The sequence below is a fragment of the Cricetulus griseus genome (assembly GCF_003668045.3).
Source record: "Cricetulus griseus strain 17A/GY chromosome 1 unlocalized genomic scaffold, alternate assembly CriGri-PICRH-1.0 chr1_1, whole genome shotgun sequence".
NCBI lineage: Eukaryota > Metazoa > Chordata > Mammalia > Rodentia > Cricetidae > Cricetulus > Cricetulus griseus.
In genome coordinates, this window is record NW_023276807.1 from 121,408,701 (window position 1) to 121,424,946 (window position 16,246).

At 41.8% G+C, this 16,246-nt stretch overlaps 1 protein-coding gene across 1 annotated transcript in view; it reads right to left on the reverse strand.

Moving 5' to 3' along the window:
* The window catches only part of Sel1l3 (SEL1L family member 3), a 107,571-nt gene that overhangs the window by 67,791 nt on the left and 23,534 nt on the right, over nucleotides 1-16,246 (reverse strand). Inside the window, exons 3-7 of the mRNA XM_027386951.2 lie at nucleotides 14,026-14,152; nucleotides 11,768-11,889; nucleotides 10,687-10,802; nucleotides 7,636-7,694; nucleotides 1,045-1,177 (exon numbers count right to left, since the gene is read on the reverse strand). Coding sequence (XP_027242752.1) covers nucleotides 1,045-1,177; nucleotides 7,636-7,694; nucleotides 10,687-10,802; nucleotides 11,768-11,889; nucleotides 14,026-14,152 — 557 coding nt within the window. The remainder of the gene's footprint in view (nucleotides 1-1,044; nucleotides 1,178-7,635; nucleotides 7,695-10,686; nucleotides 10,803-11,767; nucleotides 11,890-14,025; nucleotides 14,153-16,246) is intronic.

The window sequence follows — 16,246 nt, forward strand, 5'->3', positions numbered from 1 at the left end:
TTTATCTAGGAAGTGTAAAGCCCAAAGTTCCAAAAAGAATACTTTTATTTTGTTTTTGTGAGACAGGGTCTCCTGCATCCCAGGCTGGTATCAAACTTGACCTTGAGCTCTTAATCTTTTTGCCTCAACCTGCTGACTGTTGACATGACAGGTGTATACCACCACAGGCCACAACAGCAAAGTGTTTGAAAACTGTCTAATCCATCATGCTTGCCCAGGATCTGGCATAAAGTAGGTACTCTGAAGTGTTTACTGAACAAATGAATATTTGGCTTTTCTTTTCCTTGACATCTTGAAGACAAGGAATCAGGCTTCCTATTTGTTCTTTTGCATCTTTGCCTGTACCCCACATGATCAAGGGAATGAGGAAACAATCCCCTCACAAATATCTGGTGGGGTCCCCAATCTCCTTAAGAGGGCTATGAAGACACTGTTATGAGGCTGCACAGCAGGGAGTCCTGTGTCCTCTCAACAGATTGGAAATGACTGGAGTAGCCTTCTGTGGGAGTGTTAGAATGTATGTTCTGGGTATGGTAAATTCAGCTTGGGATTCAAAGTCCTCCAGTCTGGCCTGCTCTGGTCTGCCCTCCCCAGCATGAGCTGAGGCTGGGCTTCTGCCGAGACCGGTGAAGGACTGGAAGACTGGCACCATGGCTTTAATTTGCTGGAGTATCAAGTCTTCCCATACTTTAAATAATAGTGTAGAAAAGAAGCTTTACCAAATAACTAAGATTCTCTCCTTTCATTAGCTTAATCACTGGATAGGCAACAGCCTGATAAAAATCTACTCTATAATTAAGCTAGTAGTTATTAAAACAGAGGAAGTAAATGGTTTCCATTTTATGAGTACTAAATGAACCGCACGGTAACAGAAATCTATTATTGGGCCGGCTCAGGGGAAGCCTCAATATTAATTATGTTTGGTGGCTGAGCCCATGCGTGGTTCAGTCCGCTTGGGTAAATCTTTTGTTTACACTGTTTCTTGCCCTCAGCGGCCCACCGTCACACACACTCCTGGCAAACTTCTTGATCCCACAGGCTCACCTGTGCAGGGTGTAGGCTTCGGAGGCGATAGTATTTCACAGGTCCAAAGAAGCCTTCAATTCCTGCCACATACCTGCTCCCTCCAATAATGAAGTATCCAGCTGTGTCGTTGTAATAGAAATCTTCATGGAAGCTAGGGAGGAATACAAAGGATTGAGACAACCTTGGGGCTGGGACCCAGTTATTCAAAGAGACTCTTTCAGGGCCACTGCCACCTTAACCTAACTCAAGTTGCCACCAGCCTCTCACTCTGGTTTTGAGCAGATTGAGCCCACTGTAGGCTCAGATGGACTTGGGCTAGGACCGGCTCTGCTAATCAGCAGCTATGTAAACTTGTTAGGATTTTATGTAGTGCAGTCCCTTTTAAACACCTAATATCTACTACTGATGTTGGTGACACTGTTTGGAATCAGTGGAAATATTGAGAATTGCTCTTCTTCAATATTTTGTTCTAAAAGGCAAAAAAAAAAATATTGAGCAAACAGAAAGGAGATTAAGGAGAAACTTAAAATGTAGATCACTTGATAAGGATGAGAAGTTAAATTCAGTGAGGAGACAGCAAGGTCAGAGGTCACAGCCAGAGACAAGAGACCAGCCATGGATGATGTGCTGAATGTCCTCATTGCCTGGAAGAGCTTGGAGCATCAGAGAGGAGGCAGGACAAAGGGGGTGGCAAATATAAAGTGCATGAAACTGTTCCTTGCAGTGTTCTTCATACTCAAGACTGGAGAATCCCAGACATGTGCCAGTAAGGGATGGCCAGCCAGCAAGCCTCAGGCATTATTTTCTATGTAAATTGAAAAAGGGGCAAAAATCTGGAGATCAAACATGTTGCTAAATCTAAAAATGAAGATGTGGGGGCTAGGGAGCTAGTTGGTACACACAAAAGCCCTGGGTTCAAGCCCCAGCACCACATAAACTGGGTAGAGCAATATAAGTCTATAACCCTAACACTCAAGAGGAAGAGGCAGGAAGGTAGGAAACTCAAGGTCATCCTCTGCTACACTGTGAGTTCAAGGCCAGTCTGAGGAGAGAGAGAGAGAGAGAGAGAGAGAGAGAGAGAGGGGGGGGTTCTATTTGTGTAGAGAAAGTGGATAAATATATTCAAGAAGCTAATTCTCCATAGGATGGGGAATAGAAGCTGGAGTAAACATTAGGAGAGCTGGAGGCAAAGCTTGACTCTATCTTCCCTTTTACTCTTTTCTTTCTTGCTTTTGACTTCTTAACACCATGTGTACTTACTATCTGTTTAAAAACCAAACTAGGACTAGGTGACGGGTGTGACCAGAGCATACGTGAACAGCAGGGTACTCAAGACAAGTATGAAGTAAGAAGCCAGACAAAGAGGAGAGAGCCATGGGCAGAGAGGGCAGATGGAAAGCCAGGAAGAGAGAACAAGATGACAGGCAGGCAGCCAGAAGCCAGGGAGCTAAGGAAGCCAAGAGTCAGGGGGACAGCAGGCTCTTGACAGGTGGGTCAGGGAAGCCAGGCAGCAGAGGGTTATTCCAGGACAGAGATGGACTGACCGCCTCTCAGCAAGACCCTGTTCTCTAGCAGGTGTACCTAGCCAGGGAGGAGGCTTGTTTTGGTGGCAACTACTGTCACAGAGCTATCACTTAGAAACATAATAGCTTAGGCACACACAACATGGGTGGAAAAGAAGGGCTTCCACTCTGTGTATTTATGCTTTCAGAACCTCAGCCTTGATGGACTAGGGAAGATAAAGGTCCTCCCCCCTCCTTTTCTCTCTCTCTCTCTCTCTCTCTCTCTCTCTCTCTCTCTCTCTCTCTCTCTTTTTCAGGAGAGATCACAAAGTTAGTAACTCTGAGAGATGAACACACTCTGGTTTTCAGGACCTTGGAAAGACTGGAATGTTCTAACAACTCTCTGGGGAGCACTTGGTCCTGAATGAATGAGAAGCTTCATTAAGGAACCAGCTTGCTTGAGGTCCCCATTCTCGATGACTCCATTGGCCAATGCTCACAATGCTACTAAGAGTTCCCTAGTAGAGGTTCTCTGGAGCCCTCATCACCTCCCCCTCCTTTTAAACATGGAAATAGCAATGTTTGCTTATAGGGTAGGGTTGTTGTGAGGGTTGAAAGGACTACAGGTTGAATAGCCAAAATGCTTCAGACCAAAAGCGTTGTAGATTTCAGAAGGCTTGGATATTCCAGTACATGCATAGACTGGTGACTGGTTGAACATCCTGAATCAGAAAAATCTAAAAATCCCAAAAGCTCTGAAATCAGAAACTTCTGGAACATCTAAAGTGCTCTAAAATCTGATGTGACAGTCCGAAACTAACAGAATGTTTGTGACTTCCCATTTCTAAATCTCAACCATGTACTTCATAAAACCACTTTATAGTTCCATTATCAAAAGAAAATTCTTTAAGAGAAATAACTAAACTAGCTCATATATTTACTTAATTTTTACTAAAAGCTTGAAGTTTTGCTTAATCTTTAAACTCTTGTAAATTACAACCTGTGGACATGTAATTTAAAGCCACAGGATCATATACTCAGCCATCGAAAAGACATCGAAAAGACACCCATGTCTTCATTGTGCATTCTCCTCCTCAAATGTGTCTCTGTCTAAATACTTAATAAACTCACTAACCGCTTCACTCAGACTTGTCCTGAAATTGTTTTCTAGCTTTATCTAAGCAGAGGTCACTAAGGTCACTAAGAGATGAAGGCAAGGATATAATTTTATCACTAGACCCAAGATATATGGTAAATGGGTGTTTATTGGGGAACAATTACACAGAAAAATACAAAGAACTGCTGGAGCATTTAGGTTTAAGATTTTTGGATACTCAATGTATCTAGTGCAGTGTTGGGCACATTGTAGATACCATGGCTATTAGCTACAGGTGTGATTACTCATCTCACGGCTGGACTTCTGTTCCCACCATTGGAGGCACACGCTTACTCCAAGGTGTGTTTATTTCTCATACAAAATACTGCCAACTATATGTTCATTGCAATCCTGGCATTTACTTCAACATGTAATCTATTAAAAGAGAACTGGGGAACCTACAGTTCCTTCTATTAGAGACCAAATTAAGCTGGATCTATAATCCCAGCTACTCAGGAAGATGAGTCAGAAGGATCAAAAGCATAAGGCTATCTTGGGTAACATAGTGTGACTCTGCCTCAAAACAAAACAAAAAGGCTCAGTTATTTTAGATATGGAACAATGATAAATAACTATGAAAGATTGTCAAGATAAACTGAAGAAATCTTGAAGGGCTTGAACCTCAAACTGTTTTACAAGTGTCTTCTTTCTTCCTATCTGGGAAGAAAAGAAACAAATTGTATATGGTTTCTAAAAAATAAAAACAAAAACAAAAATACCCATATCAAACTCCAATTTTCAGAACAAAAGGAAGGCCCTGACTACAAAGTTTAGTACAAACTTATACAGTAGTCCCTAATCACTCAGGGGTGCAGCCCAAGAACCCCAGCAGATGGCTGATCCTTACATTGTTTCAAACCCTACCCATGTACCTCCACACCTACCATAAGCTCAATTAAGAAACTCCACACAATAAAGGATGAACAATAGCAAATGATAACAGAGCAATTAGGGCAGCATACTTTAATAAGCACATGCAAATGTGGTCTCCTTTCAGAGTATCTTTTGGTGCTGTGTTCACCTTTCTCCTGTGAGGGAGAAGACACTTCAGAGAAGCACCTAACAGCTCCCTTGGGGCTTTTCAACTCCCAGCGTCGCTACTACTGTGCTTTGGGAATTTTTAAAGTAGAGTGAGGATGGTATGAACACTGATATCTTGACAGTGGGTGTGATAACTGAAGACCAACAGAAGTAACGGGCAGGTAGCACCCACTGCATGGAAAGATGATAAAGGACAGGGCAAGGTAGCAAAGATTTCACCCTGCTACTCCTAACAGTAAGCACTTTAAAATGTACACAGCATTTACTTCCAGAATTCTCATTTAATATTTTGGACCTCTGTTGACTGTGGATAAGTAAAACCATGGAAAGTGAACCCCTAGGTAAGAGGAGGTACTGTATGTTTTTAAGTTACAGTAAGATACTTAAGATAAGGGTCCTTGCTTTTACTGTGTATTCTTTTTTTTCACTTAAAAACAAATTACTTGGTCTCTATGTCATTGCTTAATAATTTTTAAATTGTCATCGTAATGAACCATCAGCAGGTATGTCTAGCTTGTCTCCATTTGCATCTCTATATCATGTTTCCACATTTTTCTCCTCTGAAATTCTCAGTGTTTGCATAAGATTGCAAGCGAACCCTTGTACTGTGCATGGTTTAATGGTCATCAATTTTGTTGACACGAAAGCTGAGCTAGATGCTTCCAGAGCTCAGACAAGTCTCTTTGGAAAACCACAGACATTCTGGCAAACTATCTTTCCTCTTATCTGGACACAGAGGGCCATGGTTTATTACTGAAGAGCACCAAAGCCCAGAAGATTCACAGACGCTCTTAGATAAGCCCCCACCCCCACCCCGCTCAGAATCAGGAAACAGCCAGACTTGCAGTTCCTCTGAGAGGAGACTTAAGGACCCTCACCTCTAATCATAGGTTTTGTCTGGTGTCAATTCCTCAGGACCTGATGTAAGTTCTGACTCTCTCAAGCCACTTTATTTGTTCTTCCTAACATTTCCAATAAGCTGTAACTTTAAACTTATTTGTGAATTTATTGTTCAGTAACACTCTCCTTTAGTGTGTGTGTGTGTGTGTGTGTGTGTGTGTGTGTGTGTGTGTGTGTGTGTTTTCAGTTTCATGGAAATAGGGACTGCATTCCCTCTGTTTACCTTCTTCCCCAACCCCAGAACCAGGCTTTGAGTATGGCATGTGAAATTTGTTCAATAAGTATGGAATGGACAGACAGATGGACAGATAGATGGATGGATGGACCCTAAAGGGATTCCTGTCACCAAATGCCACTCATAGCCCCTTTGTACCCAGCACTGTGTTGCTGAACACTTAATTTGTTTCTATGACCCTACTTGCACCTTCATGGGATAAAACCAATACTATGTTTACACTCCCAGAGAACTAGGAGGATGTCTTTACAATACTTGCAACCAGGAAGCCTGAAATGAGATGCTGTTCACTTCACTGATTTACATCTCGGTACAAATGGGGCTCTGGCTGAGATTCTATACACCTGTCCACAGAAACCTCAAGAGAGGGGTTGTACACCTTGTGGACCTGGCTTTCCCCTAGCTATTCTACTGTGTCTGAAGGAGCCCCAGTCAGCTTCTCTGTCTCTTGAATTAGTCACAGAAGTCACTTTCATAAAGAAAACCTACCTGTGTTGGATGCTTTCTGCCAGTTTTGGCACACCTTAAGACTTCTGCTTTATCCTCATGCTCTACACTACAATACAGTTATTGACTTACTCTTGACCTTTTTGCAGCTAAGTGATCCTTATACTTTCTAAAACAAAACAAAACAAAACAAAACAAAAAACAAACAAACAAAAACTCTACTCCTTAATTCTGGCCACAAAAAAAAAACAAAAGAAAACAAAGCAAAAAAAAAACCCCAAGAATTGTCCTAAGCTCCTGGAGCCTACTAGAAACCAGCTGGATTTACATGTAAACAGGAATGGCTGAAAAGAAGAGTGTGGCTTCTATTCCCACCTCACCCCCTCTCTCCTTTGATTTCTCCAATAGCCAGTTTCTGAGGGAATCTGGGTATCTTGCTATAATGGGGTTTCCCAGATACCTAGTGAAGTCTGTCTGTGGTTGACAATATAGAACCCACTATTATGTGTGGATATAGGAACAAATTAAAAAGCAACAAAGCACAAGGCCCCAGTTCTCAGCCCCAGTTCTCTATAAGTCATGTGGAGATGGTTACAGGAGGATGAAAAGCTGTGCTGATATCAATAGCTGCACACATTTCAAGTCTAGATTATGAACATAAATATGAAGACTGTCTGCTTTTATGCTCTACACTATTCCAAAGTTTCCAGCCGATCACAATGAACAACATTAATACTTAGATTTATTTTCTTTAGAATCCTTCGTAAAGATAATTTTCAAAGAAAATAAATTACCAAGTGCTACAAAGGAAGAATTTATGGTGAGATTTGGAAAAAGGATTGACGACTTTCCCTTGCTTAGTACCATATATATGTATATATGTGCATTATATATATGCAGGAAAAACAGGTGCCTGGTAAAATTAAAAAGTTCAAAGTCTAGCTTGGGCCCTGAGATGGTCCATTGGGTTCAGGCACTTGCCACCAAGCCTGACAACTTGAGTTTGAGCTCAAGAACCTACATGGTGAAAGGGGAGAAACAACTCCTGCAGGTTGTTCTTTGACTTCCACATGTACATGGTGACTGACTTATGTATGTCCAACATGGCTGACCTCCACGTGTACACCATAGCATCTGTACACATGCAAGTGTGTGCATACATGCGGGGGCAGGGGGGGATAAAATCATAAAAAAAAACCACCAACAACAAGAATACTGGCCTGGAAAAGCTGAAGGGGTTTGCAGAATAACCTTACCGTTGAGGGCTACAGCATGAAGACTACAAGTAGACCTAGAATGGTCTACTTGTGAATGAAGACCACACTTACCTAATGGTCTGATTATGGTAGCTTTTCAAGTCCCATCCAGTGCTGGCAGTGACCACTATCTACATTGGGAGAGAGATAGAAGCGTCAGTTAGGTCTGCACATCCCATGCTATAAATACATACGGCCCTTGGTATAAATTACTCATGAAATGTGCTTGTCATTCTCCTGATTAATTTTTACAAAAATAAAATTAACAGTTTACTAGCCCTGTGTATATTTTAAGACTTAATAAATTTAGCTTTCCCAAATGACTGGATGGTGTGTCTAAAAATATCTACAATGCAATTTCTGCCAGTGGAGTTTGGATGCTTCCAGACTTCAAGCCAGAGGTTGATTGGATGTGTCTGTGCCTCTAAACTCACGAAGAAGACAGGGAAGTGCATCTGGCAGTACAAGTAGGTTCTGAAGTGTCACTGATTTTACCAGAGTCATGGGGGAGACAAGACGGGTGCTGTATGTTCTTCATGGCTTGCTGGTCCCACCTCCCTTTCCCTAAGCAACAGTAGTCATCACCCTCATTTGGGTGAGGACAATGTTCTTCTCATGATGCCATGTGTTATCCCAATCAGGCTCTTCTTAGATCTAGGGACACTGTGTAAGTCCCGGAACTAATGGGGAAACTTTTTATTCTGACACTTCCACAAGAAGTGTTTCCACAAAATGTGCCCTGACCTTTCTAAAGTCTCAAAGACTTAAAGGCCACCCCATGAATACATAAGATAAACGAATCCACTAGAAATCAACCCTACCAGTCATGGGGCATGTGAGAAGACAACATGACCTAACCACTTGTCTCTCTTAGCAGTCATTTACCTTTAAGTAAGTGATTCACTTGGCCAAAGCAGTATGTGTTGGCAATCCCATCAGACATCTGGACCTATGTCCATGAAGCAGTCCAGATGAGGCAGAAAGAAAGTCTGGAAGCAACTGAAACCCACTGGCAAAAGAACACACACAAACACACACACACACACACACACACACACACACACACACACACACACACCACAGCTCTGCTTTTCCTTTTACCTTTATGCACTTCCTACTCTTCTATGACTGCATTCCACCCACCACATACACATTACACTATGCAGCTCATCTCTCTAAGGGACTGTATTCTTTGGTTGACCAACATTATCTACGACTCTCTACTGCCTTGCAAGCTGAAGTCCAAGGTTCTGCACATTCTAGCCCCAAAGATACAACTTTTCTTCCATTAGTTTTCTATATCCATCCAGTTTATATATTGGAAATTTCATTCTTAAATGTATGTGTTGTTGGTATTTGGAGGTGAAAACTCTGGGATTCTTATTATAGGAAGCCCAAAGGATAGGACCCTTTGATGAGATTAGCAGCTACCTAAGAAGAGAGGGCCCAAAAGATGGTTCAGTGGGTAAGGGTGGATCCACCAAGCCTGGTGAGCCTTAGTTTTATTCCACGTGGTGGAAATAGAGACTTGACTCCCATAAGTTGTCCCCTGACTTCCATATATGTACTGTGGCATATGAACACTGGAACTCACATATACATATTATGCATACACACTAAAATACATATATATGTATGTAGATGTAAATTAAAAATCAAGGAGAAAGAGAGATCTGAATTGGATATTCTTCCTGGCTATCATCTAGTGATGCCCATGTTGTAATGCAGCAAGACGGCTCTCACTAGATGCCAGCAATAGCCTTCAAAACTATGAGGAATTAACTTTGTCTCCAGGTAGTCTGCTGACTAACAGCAGCCAGCTTGGCTTATCTGTGAAATTTCCAATCACGTGCAGAAAATCCCCCTCCTTTCTTCTCCATTTAAATTCTGCCCAAACATAAAAACCTTGTACACGATTGCTTCCCTGAGCATCCCAGCATGGAATGCTGTCTTCCTTCTAGAAATCAATATGAATCATTTGGCAATTAAGCTTGCCTTATGACTTCTCTTCACGTGCTTAATGTTACTTCCATAAATAGTCTATAAGTAACTGGAGCCCGGTGCCTTACATACACACAGCAGGTGCAGAATAAGATCTACGAACCTGCTCTGATTATTTGATGCTTGTCTTGGTGACACACCATGTGCCTCACACACATGGGCATGGGTAACATGAACCTCAGCTATGTTACTGAACATTTTTTAAGGGGAAAAAAAGGCACAAAAACTTCCAGCTGGCATCTTACTCAGTCCTCTCAGGAAGGCAGCAAGAATTAACCTGATTAATTTTTTTCTCTTCAGAAAACAGAAGTGTGGGAACCTTAAGCACAAGGGAGGACCATGCATTATCTAACGCACGAGACAAACAAAATGTCTCCTCCAGTTTTGTTCCAGGAAAATCACAAATCAATAAGAAAAGCTGATGAGAAAATAAAGTAACCAGAAAAAAAGCTAGCATGCCAGCATCACATCGATGGAGAAATGGAATCGTCCTCAATTACAACAACAGATTTCCCACAATCCATAAAAACCTCTGTTATGGGGGGTTTGAAACAGTTATGAGCAATGTTTTATGTACAAAATAGATAAAGACCCTCCACCCACCACAATCATCACTTATCCACGTTGGTTATTATGAGTGTGTTTAGTGCCAAACATAAGCAATTGTTTCAACTGCCAAAAGCAGTCAAATCATTTCTTAGTTGAACTAGGCCAATAAATTAAAAAAAAAAAAAACTCAAAAAACAAAAAAAAACAAAAAAAGAGTTGTAGATCTAATAAGGTCATGTAAACATGGCCAATGTGGCTTTGACACTTATGTGCACAAAGCTTATCTCCCTAGGGGAGAAGGACTGAATAACTCAGATAAAGTGGCTATTGAGCTGGCTATATTATTTACTCCTTCACCACAGAGTGGAGAGAAGCACTTTAAAAGTTAATTAAATGGGATGAGACTCTTATGATTTAAACTTCCATCTATAAAGTTCCATTTAGCAAGTTCGTAATTGTAAAGGGCTCATCGTTTGCCAAATTCCCTCCCAGGCTTTGTGGCTCTTGGTTCACAACAATGTTTAGCTCAAAAAGATGCTCCTATGACTTCAGGTAGAGTAAATACATAGATACCTGGCCTCCACTGAAAGAGATATCCAGTCGGAGCCACTCCTTCAGAGGGAGGGTGAATTTTGTTTTCACAGCCAGATCTTCCCCTTTGACAAGATGCACTTGAATATGCAAACCACCTACAAAGAAGATGAGGTCATGACATTAGCAAGGAGCACCCTGTGGTATGAGAAGGGGCAATGCTTTTTCAATAATTCTCCAAAGAAGTTACAAGAATAAACCACATATAAACCACACACACCCCCACATGCCTCTGGCTTAAACAAAAACCAAGTCAAGCCAGGTGCAGTGTGATGCACACCTGTAATCTCAGCACCAGAGGCTAAGGCAGGAGGAGTTAGGGTTCCAGGCCAGTCTGCATTATACAGTGAGTTCCCCACCTTCCTACATAGGGAGATTTTGTTAGATTGATAGATAGATAGATAGACAGACAGACAGACAGACAGACAGACAGACAGACAGACAGACAGGTGATTCAGACATAAAACAAACCAAACTAGCAACACCCCAAAACTGCATTTGTACATGCATTTCTTTGTAGATAAGGTATTTATTTAGAGCCCCTAGGGGGAGAAAAAAAAGACTAATTTAGAGCTCACGGTTGGTTCCCTATGGTCTTATCTGCATAACAACACCCAATTTCTATATTCAATTTCTATTTCCAAATGAAAAGAAAACAGACACCTTTGTCTAACAACCTGAACCCAAGACTATCTAGGTCTCTTCAATGTATTTTCTCAACTTTACACAATTGTCATAATTCCACAATCATTCTTAGAAAGATTATTTGACTGCGTCTACCCAAAATAATCAATTTGGTTTTGGTTTGTGTGTGTGTGTGTGTGTGTGTGTGTGTAAAGAACATGCCTTTCTTTCTCCATTCCTATTTTATTGGATTACACATCTAAATAGCATAATTACAATGCCCACACAATCACCATTAGCTGCTTGCAGAATAATGTACATTTTAACCTCACAGAGCCTGACACTGACATTATCTTCCTTATCCTGGACAGATGTTTCTGCCAAGGAGAAAGAGTATAAGGAAACGACAAGATCATTTCAAGGCTCTGTTTATACTCACCCTCTTCCGTAAGAAACACAGAAGGTGTGCCGTACATCTCATTAGAATCAACAAAGTACAGAATTCCACAGAGACTGGCCTCGCAATAATGGAGTAAATAAAGCCACAGTGAAACTGTAACCCTAAAGGAGGGAAGCGAAAGAAAATTCTGCAGATATCATCCAAGAACAGGTAATTACAGTTAACAATGACCAAGTAAATTGCTTTCTTTCTAACGAAGGGGTGGATTTGCCTTAGTGTTCATCATGGGAGATCAGCTTGCAAAGCTTGAGATTTTGAGACAAAAGAGGTAGTTATAGTAACTGCAAAGATTGGAGTTAAGCTCCTTTGTACAAAACTCGCTGACATTCTACCTTGCACCAAAACTGTTCCGGGGCTCTCTGAGATGCTCACGTGCCAGCAATTTGAATTCTTGATTGAGGCTGATAAAGCGAGACAGTGAATAAAAATATGGATTTTTAATAAGAGGTGATGTGATAAGGAGCTATTCTGATATCTGTGATTAAAAGGTAAAAAAAAAATGTAATTAGAGCTTTCTGAGCAATTTTGTTTCTTTCAAAGATAAAAGCCCCAAATGTAATGCTCTGCAAATGGCATGTCCATGTGACACGTGGACACAAATGCACCATCTTTACACTCACATTAGGGTACTTTAGTAGCCCAGTTCTGTCTGACAGATATGGCACAACTCATCTAATTATTCCATTCCTGCATGGGGCTATTTCAGTTGGACAGGAGTAGGGGGGTTGGAGGAGGGGCACCATGACAGAGTAGATGGCTCAGTTGGTAAAGGGCTTGCTTTACAAACATGAATACAAGAGTATGATACCCAGAAACCAGGGCAAAAGGTCAGGAGCAGTAGTGCTTGCTTGTAATCTCAGCACTGGGGAGACAGACAGAATTCCCAGGCTCACTGGCCAGCGTAGCCCAGTTGGCAAGATCCAAGCCAGTGAGAAACTCTGCCTCAAAAACTAGTTGGACAGCTCAACTTCAACAGCCTAAGGTTGACCTCTGGCCTCCAAACGCACGCACACACATGTCTTCAGGCACACATACAAAATGTATGCACACCCACATGCATATAAAAGGAAAAATATTGGTTGGGCCGTGGTGGAGCACACTTTTAATCCCAGCACTTGGGAGGCAGAGGCAGAGGCAGGCAGATCTTTGTGAGTTCCAGACCGGCCTGGTCTACAAGAGCTAGTTCCAGGACAGCCTCCAAAGCTACACTGGGAAACCCTGTCTCGAAACTCACCCATCCACCCCCCAAAAAAGGGAAAAATTGTACAACTGTGATTTATGGAATGAGGCTAAAATAACAGTAGCAAACTCAGCTAGGGCAGTTTTAGCCAAGATACGTGATACATCCATCACTCGGGAAATAATTGCTAAACACTTGTGGGAAGCACCACACTGTGCTAGAGACCAATAGTCCAGCAACAAGGAGCAGGGAACCAGCACATTGGGTATATGACACATGGCTCAATGTAAAACAAATGCATCTCGCTCTTTCTACTTAGCACCGTAGCTAATTTGAAGCCTGGGCTACGGTAGCAGTGGCCCTCAATTCTTTGGGGGCTACAACCAAAGAACTCTTTCAGAATATTCTGGGCTTTGTAAACTGGCCTTGAAGTCAGTGTCACAATGTGCAAACAGATGGTGTCACAGACTTCCCTCCTGACCCACCCAGCTGAGCAAGCTCATGAAGATAAGTTATTACAAGGAAGCTTAGCGAGAACATACGCTTGGTGAGTGACTCAAGATCTTTCTACCGCCAGCAGCACAGGAAGAATTAAATCACTCGGCTAAATCCATCTGATCTGAGGTGAGAGAGAAGCCATTCCGAGCATCTTCGGCTCAGTAGAAGGAAAAATAGATGTGGATTCTGCTGAAATCAATGGAGGAGATCAGAGGCCCACTGTGTTCTAGCAGCTCATCCAATCTTCCAGGACGGAATGGGCCAAGACCAGGACTACAATCCTGTGCTGGCTTTGGATGGCTGCACTTGAAGCCTCAGAAGACCCGAGCCTCAACACCTTGCTGCCTGCTCATGCCATCTCTGGGCCCAGCCCAAAAAGATGAAGGAAAATGGAAGGCTCCTATAATTTCCACTTAAAGTTCCCTAGTTCTCCGATTCTCTTTAAGCATTGTGCAAAGCACCTTGCCAAGCCATGTCTTTGGAAGGGGTTTTCCCACTAGCTACCAGGTGGTCAGATACAAACAAGCCCATCCCACCAGCCCACAACCTGCCCCCTTACATGGGGTAGTCCACTCGTTGGCTTCGGGTGGCCTCCAGCTCTCGGTTCCGGAACTTGGGGAGCTTCTTCACGATGCCAGTGTTTTCTCCACTGGAGGCATACGGGAAACTGAGGAGGGCAACTGCATCTGTAACCATCACAGATTTCACCTTCAATTCTCTCCAGAGAAGCACTCCTACCCAATGCACACTCTTCCTGGTACCCTTGGCTTCCAGTTACAGCCACACAGTTAAAGAAATAGCCTAAAATTATGACTAAGCATTTGCAGAACACAGAATCTAAGCCAGGAACCACCATGCTAATTAAGCACATCAGCAAGACAGGCTTCATTAGTTTTCATTACAACTTCAAGTTTTTGTTATTAGTCCCATTCTGTGGAGAGAAAGTCTAAGGTTAAGTTCACAAAGTTCAGAAGTGATATGGTCAGACTTCAGGTTTAAACTCAGGCATCTATCTATCTATCTATCTATCTATCTATCTATCTATCTATCTATCATCTATCATCTATTTTCTTTGTGGCAATCAAGGACCTTGCACAATGTAAGCAAACACTCTGCCATTAAGTTACATCTCCAGCTGGCTTTTGTGCTCTTAACCACATTGCATACAGCCCTTTAATGCTAGAGAAAGAATTTTCAATTTGTGTTATAGTTATAACGATGTTAGCACTTTGACAAAACTCATGAAGGTACAGACAGTATAGCAGCATAAACATTACACATGTATTACCTTATTGAATTCTCATTATCATGGCCAGTGCACAGAAGGGAAACAGAGGCACAGTTTACCAAGGTACTAACTAATATTTGGTGTACAACATGCATCATCATAAGCACAACTCAAGGATGACATCACTAAACTTCGTAACAAATGAACAAGTGGGCCCTTCAGCACAGCAGTTGACAGATGAAAACCTGAACCTTACAAAGGGATAAATAAAAAGAAGCGGGGCTGGGATGCAAACTCAAGCAATTTGGTTTTAGAATTCGTGCTTTTGAATTTACACTTCTTTTTGTGTTATTCTGATTTTGCAGTTCTAGGAATCAAATCCAAGCTCTTGCACATGCTAAACACACACCCTACCGCTGGTGTATAGCAGCCTCATTTTGATTTGGATATGAATGCCACTTGCACTCAACATATCACCTCTGTACAAAGTGACTAATTGAATCCCGGAAATGGGGAAGCCAAGACCATGTGAAGATACACAGGTTAATAGAAATGGGTTCATAATTAAGAGAGAACTAGCCAATAAGAAACCTGATCTATCGGCCAAACCATTTATAATTAATATAAGCTTCTGTGTGTTGATTTGGGACTAAACAGCTGCAGGACTGGGTGGGACAGAAACTTCTGTCCACAGAAGGGTTCCACTTTCTTTCACAAGCATGGGGGTGTGGAGCATAGGCATATCCACAACAGATCTTCTAGGGGAAACCAGCCTCATTGGATCTTTATCCAATATCTACTGCTTTAATGAAGGCTAAGTATACATTTCTATTTTCCATATTCACTTGACCTAGGAATAATTATGCCTTTCTCTTTCTTAAAATGCTCCTGGGTTTAAACATCCATAATTCAAATGATAGGAACAACCCACTCTTCCCAGGACTCTTGGGGAGATAAGTTGATTTCTGTAAGAGCCATCAAATACACAGTACTGGCACATATTACAGGTTCCTCATCTTGGGAAGCCAGATGGCTCAGCTCATTTCCCAAAGAGAAACCAGAAACTGTAGTAAGTGTAGAAGTACCTTGAGTTTAATATGATCTGAAAAATCCCAAAAGCAGTTTTTAGAATCTCTAGCCCTTGTATATATATATTTAATAGGATTAAGAAAGCCAGTTCCCTGAAAGCATCTAAATCATGACATGAATTTGAGCTCTATTTGGGCACAGAGGACTTTCTGGTCTGTTATGAGTGCAGTGATGGGAACTGTAAATGGAAATACTGCAGAGGTCTTTAGACTCTGAAGATAGCTCATCAAAAAGATTGATTTCAGCTGACCCTTGGCTTGGCTTCTATGTGTTGAAGGAAGCAGAAGAGGCCAGATAGTCATATTTGCACCAGGAAGTCCAATGCACATAACAAAGCAACCTCACAACAGGAAAATGAAGCTTCACAAAAGAGGTTTTACTCACCCTAGGATCAAAGTGCCCTGCAGCCAAGGACTGTGGAGGGAGAATGCTCAACACAAACATCCAAAATAGCTTTGCAAAA